The sequence below is a fragment of the Hipposideros armiger genome, unplaced genomic scaffold (assembly GCF_001890085.2).
Source record: "Hipposideros armiger isolate ML-2016 unplaced genomic scaffold, ASM189008v1 scaffold_632, whole genome shotgun sequence".
Lineage (NCBI taxonomy): Eukaryota > Metazoa > Chordata > Mammalia > Chiroptera > Hipposideridae > Hipposideros > Hipposideros armiger.
In genome coordinates this window covers 844,727-861,095 of record NW_017731982.1, presented here as the reverse complement: position 1 = coordinate 861,095, position 16,369 = coordinate 844,727, and the positions used below count along the sequence as shown (strand labels likewise).

At 40.1% G+C, this 16,369-nt stretch overlaps 1 protein-coding gene across 2 annotated transcripts in view; it reads right to left on the bottom strand.

The window, feature by feature from the left end:
• NAA35 (N-alpha-acetyltransferase 35, NatC auxiliary subunit) overlaps nucleotides 1-15,708 on the bottom strand; it is a 57,234-nt gene extending 41,526 nt beyond the window's left edge. Inside the window, exons 1-3 of one of the 2 annotated variants that reach the window (XM_019625502.1) lie at nucleotides 15,579-15,708; nucleotides 14,604-14,732; nucleotides 1,131-1,164 (exon numbers count right to left, since the gene is read on the bottom strand). In XM_019625502.1, the coding sequence (XP_019481047.1) occupies nucleotides 1,131-1,164; nucleotides 14,604-14,727 (158 nt within the window). In that variant the 5' untranslated portion in view covers nucleotides 14,728-14,732; nucleotides 15,579-15,708. Of the gene's footprint in view, nucleotides 1-1,130; nucleotides 1,165-14,603; nucleotides 14,733-15,448 lie in introns of both variants that reach the window. The other variant, XM_019625501.1, reaches the window with a different exon arrangement.
• Between the last annotated feature and the right edge of the window lie 661 nt (nucleotides 15,709-16,369).

Below are 16,369 nucleotides of genomic sequence, written 5' to 3'. Positions count from 1 at the left end.
TTTATTCATCATAGAATTCATACAACTCCTCATCACTGTCAAAACTCCCAACCATTAGGGTTGGCCCAGTGGCTCAGTTGGTTAAGAGCTCACTCAAGAGTTTGAGCTCTGAGCAACAGCGGTTCGATTCCCGGCCCAAGCTGAGCAGCCGCTGAGATGCCAACAGGTGGCAGGATGGCTCAGCTTAAAAAAAACAAAAACTCCCAACCATTAGCTTGTCCTCATCTGTGTCTGATGACAAATCACTGTCTTCATATATTGCCTCGTCCTCAATGGGAAATGCAAGTAAAAGAATCTACAACCACTGTATAAGATGCACCCAGTTTTTAGACCCCAAATTTTTTGAAAAGGGGTGCGTCTTATACATGGGAAAATACGGTATATCCTTCCTATAATTGCCTGCGACATCAAAATGACCTATAGTGGTTCTCAAAGGGTGGTCCCTGGATTAGCAGCATCAATCTCAACTGGGAATTTGCAAAAAATGCAACTTCTGAGGTCCCACACCAGAGCTACTAAATAAGGAACTCTGGGGGTGGGGCCTCGCAATCTGCATTTAAAAAGCCCTTCAGATGATTCTGATGCGCACACTAAAGTTCAAGAAAAACTAAATTTCAGATTCTAATCCTCCTCCTCAAATGTCCAATCTTGTCCACTTACTAATTTAAAATTTCTTATTCCTAACCTTGAAAACTGAGCCTGGATCTAGCAGTATGGGAACTGAGGCTATCTATGAGAATATAAATATCATCAAGCATTTCCCTTTATTTTATCTTTCCAGGGATTCTCAATCTACTTTCCTCCAGGCATTTAGTCACCTATCCCTGGTCATCAACCAGCCTATCATATATGGCATACAACTGACACCTTTTCTTTAAGGAATTGTACATCCTGTACATTTACCCTCAAGGAAAGGGCCATAAGTCAGTTTCACTGATACTAACATTTCATGTCACAACTAGGGTCATCAGCCCCAAAATAGCTCACCGAGGTTAAAAATATATTTATATTAGTATTATTTTGATAGGTTTAAAATATAAAATAATCAAACTTCAAGGAACACTACTGTACACAAGAAAAAATAGATGGAAACATCACACCACACTATTTCAAAGGACAAAAATACTTACAGCTTATCATGAAGCAGCTCTCCCAACTTTAATTCTAAAAGAAACAGAGAAAAACCCTTTGAATAATACCATATTTACATTTAACTTTTAATGCTAAGAAAAAAATGAAGCAAAGTATTAGCATCTGAAAAATGTACTTGCATTACTTTAAACTTCATTTTCAAAGAAATGGTTGTATTATTTCTAGTCAAGTACTAATATAATGCCTTCTACACAGTGAATATTTAGAAATTAACCCTAAATTGAACTTTTGAGAATTAACAAATTACCCATCATGGGCCACAATAATCCAATCAGAATTACCAAACTCATTAAAGAAAAATTACCTGTAAATTCTCCCCTAAATAAAGTTTTTCATAGAACTCACTGCTATTCCTCAAAAGTTGTTTTTGTAAAACTTGATGTCATAACCTAATCTCTTTTTGTCCTAGGAACAGTGTTAAAACTATTTTTTAATTATATTTTATTTATATAACATAGAAAACACTTGTGTAAACATCAACCGAAACAGCTGTCATCCCCTATAAAGCAGTTCTCAACCTTGGCTGCAATATTGGTATCAACTGGGGAGCATTTGAAAGTTTCAAAGTTCAAGCAGCACCCCAAACCAACTAAATTCTAGAAGATGGGACTTATGCAGTGGTTTTAAAGCACTCCAGGTGATTTCAATGTGCAGGTAAGGTGGGAACCACTACCGTAACATTTCAAGTAGTTTAAATACTGATGATCAAATCCTATGGAAGGTGTAAACAAGCAGTTTTCAGAACTTTACTCATCCTCCTCGCTAATCATAAGTTAACAATCATTTTTAACAGTTCCATGTACCAAAACAGATAAATCAATGAGAAGGCTGTATCAAAATACTACAATAAAGCATAATAGAACATACCTCAGTTCTCAAAGATGGTCTGGGAACGCAGGAGTCTGTGATGTTAAAATTATTTTCATAATACTACTAAACCATTGTCTTTTTCATTTTGACATCTGCACTGATAATGCAAAAGCAATGATGTAAAGGGGGCGGGGGGAAGCAAGGTTGGGCAAAACTGCTATAGCTTCAGCACAAATCAAGACAGTGGTCCTAAGCTAAATAGTATATTCTTCAACTCCATGCACTTGCATTTAAAAAAGACATTTAAAATTTCACTTAAGTCCTGGATGAAGCAGTAAAAATTACTAATCTCAGAGGCAGGACCAGGTTGCAGCAAGTGAGGTACCTATGTACAAAAAGTAAGGAGGCACTCACTTTCAGGTAGTGCCTTTTTAAATTCTGTACTCTAGGTGCCTCACTTGCTTCACCTTAGTGCTGAGCCCTGATCTATCTTATTAAATCTCAATCTTTGAGTAAATGGCTTAATATTCTATTTGACAAAATGGGAAGTATATATTAACTTCCGCTGCATACCAGAGTAAGAGGCTGTCTCCAAGAAAAGCGCTTGCACAATTATCATGGAATACCATTTTTCCTTGCAAGAACAACTGACAAACGAGTTATTCAGACTTGAGAATATGGCATTTTCTCGAAAATAAACGAGTTTGTCGCTTTAAGGAAAAAACTGATGATGTTTGTTATCAATGATAAAATCTGAGCTTTCAAGCAAAAATTAAAATTTTGGAAAACATGTATCTGCCATTGTGATCCTGACAGTGTCCCAATAGTTATATTTTGCAAATGGCTATGCATGTTACAAAATTAGGCATAGATAAAAGATCCATTCAAAGTTCAAGATGCACCAATGAGTTTTAATTTAACAGCGCATGAAAAGTCCACTGATATGGCTTCACATTATAACTAATCTTTAAGAAAACTGCCACCTGTTAAGTTTTGGTATAGTATTAAAGAAGAATATTCACAATTATCTGAAAAGTTTCAACCACTTTTCAACTACATATTTGCTGAGGTCAGATTTACTTCATCTAATCTACTGGTGATTCCTTCGAGTGTGTTCTTCATTTCAGTTATTGTATTCTTTAGTTCTACCTGGTTGTTTTTTATGATTTCTGTATCCTTCTTTATATCCTTCTTAAGTTCCTGAAACATTCTTATCATCAGTGTTCTAAAACTCTGTCTCTGAAAGGTTGGATACCTCTGTTTCATTTAGTTGCATTTCTTGAGGTTTCTTCTGATCTTTTACTTGGGACATGTTTCTTTGTTTCTTCATTCTGGCTGTCGGCTCTGATTGCTTCAATGTATTAAATCACCAGCGAGCAATTAGGTTTGCCAGCTCCACTGTTTCTCCAGCCGCCCCCAGCCTCACCGAGCCTAGCAACGAAGTCCTCACTATTTTCTCCTTCCAGCTATCGTAGAACTCTTCCCGGCAACGTAACTCTGGGGTGGTGAGCGCGGTGTGGGGCCGGAGGGTCTTGCCCCCAACCGGAGAAGCCTCCCCACCTCTGAGGTGACCCTCACGGGGCTCGCCCTCTCTCGTCTCCGCCCCTCCTACCGGACTCGATGTGGCCTCCTCTTTAAGTCCTTCGTTTAGAGGTTCTGTTCATCTAGGGTCCAGGGAAATTCCGAGGTTGAATTCAGCAGAGGATGGCAGCTAAACCCCCAATGCCAGGTCTGTTCACGCCACCTCTGGGCTTCCTGTTCTCCTGATGCAGCAACCCTTCTGCTTTCGAGGTGCTTCTTGTATTCACCACAGCTTTATACCTGTCCTGGTTCAAGCCCTTAATCTCTTTTTAGAACTGTTGCGATATGCGGGAGACCAGCTCCCGCAGGTCCAGGGGTCCCTTCAGGTGGAGGCGGAGTCGGCGAAGAAAAAACGCACGGAGACACAGGAGCGCTTTCTCAAGAAGAAGTGTCTCCCAGATTTACTTCATATACTTCAATCAAAACAAACATGTGGCAACACACTGAATACAGAAGCAGATATGGAATTCAGGTGTCCTCTGTTATGCCAACATTAAAGAGATTTTCAAAAATATAAAACTCCACTCATCTATTTTTTTGTTTTGGAAAATACATTTATTTTTCATTAGAAAAATGTTATGTTAACATGCAATTGGTTTATTATCATTTTCAAATGAATTAAGAAGTACCTTTAAATTTTCTGTTTTAAATTCTAACACAGTAAACATCTATATATATTTCACACATGAGCAATAGTTAAAGAGTGTAATTTTTAATATAATGGGGTCCTGAGAACCCCCCCAAAATTGAGAACTGTTGTAATAATCTATCATATACTTAGGGTAGATTTGGGTACCAAATAACTTCACCAAACTTAAAAACACTCCACAGACCTAGAAGCCAGTCAGTCACTCTGGGCCTTGGTTTCCTCATCTGTAAAACGAAGGGCTGAACTAGATAATTCTCGTGAGGTCCTTAGAACTCCAGTAATCAGTCAGATCATTAGTAAACTATAGGCAGTAGGCTTTAAAATTTACTCACTAAGGAGAGTACCAGCACTCTCATTGCATAATCAATAATTGGACATAGAATCATGACTTTGTATGGCACCATAGACATAAGTAACTTGGTTCTTATCCAATTGAGCAGCAGTTCTCAAAACATTTAGTGAGAAGGATACTGTTTTACATTTATCATTAGCAGTCAGAGCAATGACATCATCACACATGCAGTCTCGAAAATTCCACTAAACACTAATAAGAATGAGTCCAAAAGGCAAGTTAGTGTATTATTATTACCATGAAAATAATCTGAACCTAGCATACCCCATAATCTTGGGGATCCTAGGGACCACATACCCCACCAAACCACTGAATTAAGTTAACACAATAATTCTTTTAAAAGTTACTTCCACTTTTAAGTTCAAGTCTTACGTAGGTACAATAGTATAGAGCTTAAACCACTCAGAGCAAAGGGAAAAAAATTAGATAAGGAAAAGATGATGATTCAAAAATTTCGGGACAATCTTGACAGTAAACTACTTTTTAAATTTTATCCTCACTCTCATGAGGCATGAAGATATATGTTGTTAGAAAAAACTTAATTTTGTCAATTACAGAATTTCATGACATTTTACTGAGAACAGAACATCATTTCTTTTGCCTTGGAAATGAACAATGAATCATAACTTGTAGCTGGAGTTTTATGCAGCAGTGCTAAGCACTTGAAGCATATGATCATTCTGCAGAAATGTCATCTAATAGGACAGAGAAAAACATGCAACTATGCAACAATGAAACACATTTTACCATCTTTCCTTTTTTTTTTTTTTTTTTTTTGCTGAGCCATCCTGCTACCTGTTGGCAGCTCAGCAGCAACTCAGCTCGGGCCGGGCATCAGACCACTGTTGCTCAGAGCCCCCACTCTTGCGCAAGCTCTTAACCAACTGAGCCACTCGGCCGACCCCACATTTTACCATATTAAAATGAGAAAGTTATCTGTAAACTGGTGTTATAGATCTTTGAAGAGATTTTCTTTTTTTTAAAGATTTTGATTAAAATATAGCTAACATGCAATATTATATTAGTTTTTGGTGTCCATCACAGTTATTCAACAGTATTCACCTAGCACTATACAGAGTTCTTACCACATTATTGATTATATTCCCTATGCTAAAGAAGTGATTACCATGGTAAGTCCAGCAACCATCTGACACTGTACCATACTATCACAATATTATTGATCTTTCCTCCCTTTTAAAATTTTTCAATTATAGTTGGCATTCAATATTATATGTTAGTTTCAAGTGTATAGCATAGTGGTTTAGACATTTATGTAATTTATGAAGTGATCCCCCTGACTAGTATCACCTGGCACTATACATAGTTATTACCACGTTATTGATTATATTCCCTATACTTTACATCCCCGTGACTATTTTGTAACTAACTACCAATTTGTATTTCTTAGTCCCTTCACCTTTTTCGTCCTATCTCCAACCCCCCTCCCATCTACCGCCCCGATAGATTTAGTACCCATTGACACTATACCTAATTATTACTGAATAGATTTCTACACATAACATTACAAGTGATGGTTAAGTTCCCAGCTAGGGTCCCTCTATGAAGGCCCTATTGAATCTATGATACAGCTGAAATCCAATACCATTCCAATATTGATATCTAAACAGATGAATTAGTTAACCCTGAGGTAAAGGTGGCCAACTCAACACATACTACTACTTTTAATTCTCTCCTGAAATTTCTTTAAAACAACTAGGACAATTTTTTTTTTTGAAAGAAAGGTATAAACCCAAAGATAAAACCAAAGAGGAAGAACAAGTGCAGAAATAATAAAACAAAATTGGGGAAACTTGGAAACAGAAAGACAGGTAGTTTCTCAGCAAACCCAGGAAAAATAAATCCAGCAGTGGTGAAAGCCAAAAACCAACTTGAGTTACCACTTACCTCAGAAAGTGAGGATAAAGGCGGGCTAAAATATGGAGGACCAAGCAGTCAGACAGCCCAGAGCCCTGATCTAATTTACACAGCAAGATAACTGCTCCTCCCTCACCTTGGATAATACTGAAGATGAAGGTAAAACAAAAAAGTCTCTGGGTACATAAAGTTATTTGAAGTCCAGGGTACAGTATTGAAAAGAGGGAGCATTAAGTGAATGTGTTCTGAGAGCCCCAGACCGTCTCTCTGACTTAACTGCTATATCACAGGCAGTCAGATTTTCAACCTCAAGGCAGGAGACTAAACAAATATTCTCTACAGAATATAATCTTTCCAAGAAGAAAGAGCTAAATAACTGACTTCAGAGGTTCTCCAACACACAAAAAAAACAAATCAGATCTCACATATTCAGAGCTTCCAATTGGCTTTTTTGTCCCCTACCCTTCGGCAATAAACGATTCTTAACTATCTGAAGTAAACCCCTAATATAAAAAATCAAAGGAAACAAAAAAGGCAAGTTGGAGGAAAGACTATGTAGGGACACAAAAATTCAAAAGAACTATTATTATCCTTAGATAGATAAAATAGTGAAACCCTGAAACAAAAACAGGAAAACTTGGGCCGGCCGAGTGGCGCGTTGGTTAAGAGCTGGCTTGGGATGCCAGAGGGCCCCGGTTCGGATCCCACATATGAGGGCCAGTGACACTGCCCACTACAGCTAAGATGCTGAACAACAGGTCAACCTGGAGCTGGGCTGCCATGAGTCGACAGTGACGGCGTAGGCTGTAGCCCCTGCTGCAGTGGGTTGCCATGGGCTACCGTGTGTAGCCAGCAGCCAGTGTGAGTGGCCAGCAGCCGCTGTGAATGGCCGTCCAGAAGCCAGGGACTGATCTGCCTCGCCCGGGAATGATGGTGCCAACTTAGGCCAGTGAAGCAACGTCCTCCATAACTAGACTGAAGAACAAAAAGACAGCAACTTGTCTGTTCCCCTTCCCCCAATTCCCCAGCGCTGTTCCCATCCCCCAATTCTCCAATAAAAATCTTAAAAAAAAAAAAAACAGGAAAACTTTAAAAAATGAACAGTTAGAGAAAAAAATATCTTAGAAATTAAAAACATTAGAGCAGAAAAGGAAACTTATGTAGAAGGTTTGGAAGATAAACTTTTTAGTCTATTCAGGCTGCTATAAAAAAAATCATAAAGTGGGTGGCCTATGAACAACAAACTTATTTATTTCTCAAGGTTCTAGAGGCTGCAAAGTCCAAGATCAAGGTGTAGTGGATTCAGTGTCTGGTGAAGGTCCACTTCCTAGACAGCCATCTTTGTGCTCTAGCCTCACTTGGTGGAAGTGACTAGGGAGCTCTGTGGCGTCTCTTTCACAGGAGCACTAATCCCATGACCTAAGCACCTCCCAAAGACCCCACTTCATAATACCATCACATATGATTTCAGGGGACACAAACATTCAGTCCATGGCATTGAGGAAAAAGATGAAAGATGGTAAATAGGCAAGACAGGATAAGAAAAAACCCCAGAGGATCAGCCTAGGAGGTTCAATAACCAAAAAACAAGACACTATGAGGATAATACAGAAAATAACAAAGAGGAAATAGAGTAAATAAGAATTGAAGGATCAGACAAAGCTTCCCAGAATTTGAAGTTTTCCAGAATTGAAGGATCAGACAAAGTGCAAGGGCCCCAGAGCTGTCAACAAGGCAAACCACTGTGAAAGTTCTGGACCAGGCAACAAACGTAAGATCCTAAAAGGTTACATATGAAAGCTCGGGAATCAGAATGTCACCAGACTTCTTAATAGCAACATATGAACAACAAATCAATGGGCAATGACCTCAAAATTCTCAAACTTACCCAGATGTATTATCAAGAACGCGGGAAGACAGAATAAAGATATTTTCAGACATCCAGAGCCTCAAAAAATTGTATTTCCCATGTACTTTACTCAGGAAGAGAATAAAGATATCCAATCGAAACAAGAGGCGAAAGCGAGAAATCTCAGGGTAATGACGAAGGAAGATCTCAGGATCACACTAGGTACAAGAGGCGCAAGAAGTCCAGATTGGAGCAAATTAAGAAGCTCAGGAGGAAATTTCTTTATGGAGATGAGAATAATAGGATGTCTGATGCATCTGAATGTCTTAAGGAGACTTAGACCACTGGTGAAGTCTACGTTAGAACTAAGGATAATAAGTACATTGATATTTTGGTAAACATTTTTGTGTATAACTGTGCAGGAAGGGAAAGGTAATAACAGTTCTACTCTTTGGCTCAACTATGAATAATATTTGCATATCCATAGTGTAGCTATAACTACATGGGGGAGGGGAGGAGTCCATAGATAATGCCTAAATTGGGAGTAGGAGGAACCAAGTAGCAATAAAAGCACTCTATCTGGAATCATGAATACCAAAATAACCAGCTCAAAAGGGAAAAGTGGTGACTTCTGAGGACACCTTTTCTATTGACCAAAACCCCTACCATAAAGCAGAATACAAATACAAGATCTGGGGAAAATCTGGTACAATGCATTTAACAATGCAGAAGAGCCCTCCAAGTGCATAAAAGGTCCCATTCCCTCCCACTGCTTGCTTTATGTTAATGCTGTTAGAGGTGTTAAGACATCCAGTATCTGTATGTTCCTTTCCTGAAGAATCCAGAGTCACAGAGGTTAAAAGAGAGTTGAACATTCTTGAAAGTAATCTAAATCAAGTGAACTAGCAGCACTATTCAAATTTTAGCAGAATAATTGTTTTTGTAAGGTCTATCCTGTGCATCAGATGGCTAGCAGCATTCTTAGGGTGTATACCCACTAGATGCCAGTTGCAACTCTCCCACCTCCACTGTGACAACCAAACATGTCTTAAAACATGGCAAATGTCCCTTGAGGGCCAAGATCATTCCCAGTGTAAAACCACTGATCTAAAGTGATCCACAATTACCAGCTGCCCACCCAACTCATGCCCCACCACTGAAAATACTCTTGATAGTATAGAACAGAGGTTGGCAAACTTTTGAGACGGAAGAGCCATGAGGGGTCGGCAAACTGTGGCTCGCGAGCCACATGCGACTCTTTGGGTACATACATGTGGCTCTGAAGTAAAACTGAAAATGAAAATAAAACTATCATAGTTTCATGTATAAAAATTTTAAAGGATATTATTCACATAATGGTGATTTCATTTGTTTTATAGGTTTCGCAAAACTTCGAGGGGCAGGACTGGCTCTTCCAGGGGTCGGCAAACTTTTGAGACAGAATGTACCCAAAGAGCCACACATGGCTCGTGAGCCGCAGTTTGCCAACCCCTGGTATAGAAAAAGGAAAACATAATTTTCACTTTTAAAACCAAAATCACTTAAAATAATACTTTACAGGTTGCCCATATCTTTCACCGGGACAATTTCTGTCCATCTTTTCCCCCCTTAGAATAAAGTGCTAACAAACAGAAAATTCCTAGAACAATGATTCGCAAACTGGGGTTCACGGATGGGGACAGGGGACCAAAAGTCCATGAATATTTTATCAAGAATCTATACTTCTATATTTGTTAAATGCTATGTAATCAGTTCAATGATAATCTTTAAAAAGATCACAGAAACATATTCCAGACCAACTGGAGGATAACATTATAATCAACTATTAGCTACAATTTCAGTGCCCAAGCTTGTGTTCGTAATTATGCTGGTTGTAAGCAGTCATCCAAAATGACAACATTTAATGTAATTCAGTGATTCTCTAACTTCTGAAGTCCAAGATCCAGATATTTTCTGGTTTGAAGAAACATGGTCTTAGAATATTCATTTATTCTTAAAACAAATATACCAGGGGTACCAAAAAATTGAATACATATGACTTGTATTCATCTTTTGTTATCAGCATACATTGAGTATTACAATTTTAATGCAGTTTTTTCCTTGCTTAAAATGTATATGCATTTTTTTGGCACCCTCTGTATATTGAGCACTTATAAAAGTTCTGGGTGAGAGAAGACAAAAGAGAAAGAGAAATATGAAGCTTAAGCAACCTAGATTTTAAGAGGGAAGAGAAAAGCAGTAAAAGTTTTCCAAAAGTACTGGGCAAGAGCTGAAAAAATTAGATGGGTAAGCGGGTCTTAAACAATAGTACCTGCAATAAAGATTAACTAAGGAAGAATGAACTAAGCAATCGAAAAGAAAATGGGATAAGAGGATGGGTCCATATCCTCCGAGACTAGAGCTTAATTTAAAAAGAATGAAAACAATGATAGCTGACCTGGATTACCTCTGGGTTCTAGACACCTAGTGTGGTGTCACCATCTTAGGAGAGGTTGTTGGCTCTCCAGAGAGCTTGTGGAAGAAGGGAATCTGGTAGGCAGAAGAAGCAGTATGTATTTTATGATCATTTATGTTTAAGTGAAATTTTTAAGCTGTGGGTTTATAATTCAGAAAGAACGTTAACAGAGACAACCAAATGGAATATGAAGAACTATTTTACAGGTAGCAAAATGAGATGGTTTTAATTAGGCAAGGTTTCCTAGAGAAGCAAAGCTCAGAGGTATTCTTTAGATGAACGATACATTACATATCAGGCAAAATAACATTGGCACCAAACATTCAAAAGAATTTGGAAAAAACAACAACAAAAGTCTCAATGTCAGTTATAGGAAATGTGAGGGAATGTATGCCATTTGCACAACAGAAAATAAATGATAAAAGTTAGAATTTGATCCAGGGGACTTTGAAGAACCACTAAAAGAATAAGTATAAATATGCACGAAAAACACTGCCACCCATACGCAGATTATTTTACCATACTCTTCCCCCCAAATCACCAAAGTCTAGCCAAAGGATGTAATGATGTCTGTTTTAAATTTAGTTTTCAGAAAAGTTGCTAGAATAGAAATCTAAACTAAATCCAAGCAATAAATCTGATTATTTCAAGAGGGGAAAACAAATTATTAATACCACTATCTCAAGAGCTGCCAACAGCCTTTAGTCCTAAACCTACATGTAAAGGAAGATTAATTATCAACTTTTTAGTTTCAAGAAGTATACCTCACATTTGTACCTCTTGAGACAGTGCAAGAGTTAATTATGGAAGAGTTAATAGGATGGTTTGATGTTGGCAACAAAATGACACACCAGCCTCTCAATCCACACTGAATCAGGGATTAAACGATATCTCCTCTAGGTTCCTTCCATGAAGAAGCAGAATTATTCACTGTTCCTCAAATATACAACTCTCAATGAACTCTGGCTCTAATGGTTCATCTAAGTCTAAAATAATTCCCTCGTATTCACTTAGAGAAACTCAACCACTCCTTTAAGGCCCAACTCAAGCCATATGGACTTCATAAAACTTTTCCCATTTAGGCTCATGACAGACCTCTAATACAGATCACTTAAAATCAATGCAAGATGATAGGTATGATCCACTTAACAGTCTAAGCTCTCTGAGCACAAAAACTACACTATAACTTACACTTCTTTCTCTCTCCCTTAGATAGACATATATAGGCTGTCTCCCAACTTCCAGTCTAATGTTCTTTCCACTGTTATCACTTACGCATACTTTAACTGGACATGAATTTTAAAACAGTTGAAGGGTAGGCACATGATTTATCATTCTGCTTATACTCAACTGGCTCTCTTTCCACCTGTAGCTGCTCCAAGTCTTTACTCCTCTCCTTAAGAGCACTATTTTAAACACACTCCACCTCACCATCATCCAAAGACCTAACCTTGTTCACTAAGAAACTAGAAGCCTTCATGGTATGAATCCCTCCACCATTCCTCCCCATCTTAGAAATATGAGGTGTGATCAGAAAACACAATGTTTAAATTTAAAAAATCTGTTACAGTAAAACACACATTGCCATTAATCCCCCTGAAAATACTTCCCCTCGCTTCAAACACACTTATCCCGTCGTTCTTGCCACTTTCTGCAGCAGTTCTGAAGTCCTCTTTTGTGAGTGTCTTTAGTTGTGCTGTTGTGGCTGCCTCAATGTCCTGAATCAATTAAAAACGTTTACCTTTCATGGTTATTTTGACTTTGGGGAAGAGCCAGAAGTCGTGGGGTGCCAGGTTCAGTGAATAAGGTGGATGAGGACACACCGTAATGTTTTTTTGTTTGTTTTTTATTGGGGAACAGTGTGCTTTTTCCAGGACCCATTAGCTCCAGTCATGTAGTTGTTTCAACCTAGTTGTGGAGGCCGCATCTCAGTGGCCGATGTGGGGATCAAACCAGCAACCTTGGTGTTATAAGCACTGCGCTCTAACCAACTGAGCTAACCGGCCGCCCCCGTAATGTTTTTATTTGACAGGAATTGCCGTATACCAGAAGCGATGTGTGACACGGAGCCTTTCCGTTGTGATCAGTAAATATGGTGAATTCTGCTGCCAAGTACCATCCAATGGAAAGGCAGGGATCTTTAATAGGGGAAGCAGCACGTCAAACCTTAGTAGCTGTGTGACAAATTTCAACTTGTTCAGTGCTCAACTGACGTTCAGTGACGTTAAGGCTCAAGGAAACAACAGGGATAAGTCAGTTGGATGTGAACTATGGTTGAGGGAAGGTGTATTTTAAAGTGTGCTGTAAATTTTTCTCCGTCATGACAACACTCCATGTCACACATCACTTCTCGTATATGGCAATTTCTGTTAAATAAAAACCTTACGGTGTGTCCTCAGTCACCTTATTCACCGGATATGGCACCACGCGACTTCTGGCTCTTCCCTAAAGTCAAAATGATTCAGGACATCCAAGCAGCAACAAGAGAGCAACTAAAGACACTCACGAAAGAGGACTTCCAGAACCACTTCAGAAAGTGGCAAGAATGATGGGAAAAGTGTTTTCAAAGCAAGGGAGATTATTTTGAGAGGGATTACTGTAATAATTTTTTTATTTAAACATTCACCATATTGTTTGATTTCACTCTTGTATCTGTGTCTTCACCATCCTCACCTGTTCTCATCTCAGTCTCCCTATTGTTTCCCCTGAATGAATTTCTCTACCATGTTCTTGATCCCATCCTCTCTTAAAGTTCAAGCTCTCATTCTATCATTTATTCCTTTCTCTTATCTTCAATCTCCCCCTCACTAAGACTCTTTCACCTCAAACCAACAAACATGATCATTTTTCCAAACATTTATTGCACTTACTATGTGCCAGGAAATGTTCTGTGCACCAGGGTTGCTGACAAGATCTCTGCACTCACAGAGCTTACATTCCAGTGGGTGAGACGGACAATAAACAATAATTGAAAATGGTGATTTCTGACAGTAGGTAAGTGCTATGCAGAAAATAAAACAGGGTGATTCAACTGAGCTAAAGTTGGATAGAGGAGAATGAGGGGGTGAATCTGCTTAGATTGGGTGTTTTGACAAGTTCTCACTGCAGAGGTAAAATTTAAGTGGTCAGGAAGGAGATAGCTTTTTGAAGACCTAGGGTCAAAGCAATTTAAGATAAACAAAATATGCAAAGGGGGTGAGGGACACTTTATAGAGTATCTGTTAGGGGTTCAGTTTTCCCAACACCATTTATTGAAGAGGTTATTATTTCTCCCTTATATATTCTTGTACCCTTATCTATCAACACCTGAAGAGTGTTGATAGATAACAAAGACTTGTGGCTACTAACATAATGAGCCTAGAGGGGCAGTGGTACAAAAATGAAGTCTGAGTGGTAGGTTGACACCAGATCATATAGACCATGGGGAAGAGGTTTTGATTTTATTTTATTCTACATGCAACAGGAAGTCACTGGAGGATCTTAAGAAGGGAATAACATAATCTGATCATTTTCAAGCCTTAAATATACACTAATACTACCGTCTTTAGGTAAACAGAATTCTTGTTTCCACAGTTCAAAATTATTTGCTATGTACTCTCTAATCTTTAAAGTTAGAAAATTTTAATAGAAGAAATTGCCTCAACATCTGTATTTAATGCTATATCTCATACTTAATTGCTATAACTCATTTAATGCTATATATACACTGGATTTAAATGAAAGTTAAAATTAGAGAGTATAGAGAATGTGTGGTTAACAAACTTAATAAACCACACTTACCTATTGATTTCATTTATTGAGACAGCTCAAAAATCACAATCAAGATTTTATTTTACCCTTTGCCAGATTTTGAACTTCTAATCCAAAAATAAAAACTCACCTCGACAAGCTTCTTCAAAATCTTGAGTTATGTCCACCCAGTTTGTATTACTTTTTTCCATCTTTTCTGGTATACTGAGCTCCCATCCTGAATCATCATCTTCTACAGAAGCTTTCATAACCATTATGCCTATAAAATTAATACTGGTGTAAAAGAAAGGATGTAGCTTTCAGGGCAAGAGTATGTGCAAATCACGTGTGTTTAAGTATTGGGTGAAAATCTTACTGAACTGCTTAAGCAGCACTCCTCTGAGTTTGAGGCTGGTAGTGGAAAAACATACCTTAATGCAATTAAATCTCAAGTTAATTTACACTACTGCCGCTCATTTACTAATACCCCACCACCTACCAGAGCTCATCAAGAGTGTGCCTTCCCCACTATATAAGAAGAAAAACAACAAATCATTCCACCACCGACCCAAACAAACTCCAGAGCTTCCAACTTTCGACACAGGCCACAAATGGCCAAGGCACTCTTCCGGATCGCCTCTCGCAGTCCAGGACCCCATCCGGCAAACTCAAGTCAAGGTGGTTCCTCACCTGCCAGGAGCTCGCTGGGCCAACCTCTCCCCGTCCGGGCAGGACCCCGGCACAGCCTCGCCGAGGAGCATGGCACGCGGGAGCGCACCGCGGTGTCCCACCCTCCAGGCCCAGAGCTGGAGCGCACCTGAGGCGGGGACCTGCCCCACCCGGCCCTGGCCCTGGCCCCACAAGGCGCCAAAGCAAGAACAGGGCTGTTGTCGCGCAGGAGGGCAGGCACGCCCGGTGCCGGGTCATCGCCCGGTAACACCAGTCAAGGCCGGGGCCTCCGCGGGCAGCAGGCACCGGGGAGCCCGAAGCTCCTACCTGAAGCGCGGCAGGAGGGCCGGGGCGCAGGGTGATCTAGCGTCCCCAGGGTCCGCCACACGCGCGGGGGCCGAAGCTTCCAGACACGACAGACAGGGAGCCTCAATAGCTTCGCACGGGAGGTCCCTACCTACTTCTCCCGTGGCCACCCGAGCTGCCACCGACCGTCCAGACCGCGGAAATAACGACACCACCTCGGCCGTTGCCCCCCCACCCTCTCAGCTCAGCCCGACCGGCTGCATGCGCGCATGCGTACGCCCGGTGTGCGCGACCCCGCCCCTTCTCCCTCTCTCTTGGGGACTTCGTGTTTCCCCGGCCACACCCCTTTTCTTGCCACGGCCACTATTGGGCCTTTGGCGGCTGTCTTTTCTTCTCGCGGGAGTGGAGCCAACCGCGAGACCGGAAGCTAACTTTCTTCGCCAGACTCGGGCCCAGTCCTGGAGAGTGGGCAGGTCCCGGTAAGGGGCGGAGCCTGGGGCTGCAGAGCCCGCTCCGCCCCGCCCCGCGCGGCTCCCTGGGAAATTCTTAGAAAGGTGACGTTAAGGCTCAAGGAAAAAACAGGGATAAGTGCAGAAACTAGCAGTTGTGGTCCTGAGTGAGCCCGGCTCCTAGAGCTCTACTTAGAGCTACAGTGGCCTAACTGACACCAGGTTTTTGTTTATTGGAAAGTAACCGGGGGTTTCGTGAGGAAAAATGGAAACAAAATATCTGCAGGGTCAAGCCAGCCATTTTCTTTCAAACTCTTAAATGTTTTAGATTAAAAAAAAATCATTAATAAATGATCAGTTTGAAAGTGGGGTTACTAAGTAGACTGGCACGGTAGGAAATGCATCTTTACCACTACATACCCATTAAAATTTAAAAGAGGATACTAAATGTTGACAAGGATGTGGAGTAACTGGACCTCTCATGTTGCTGATG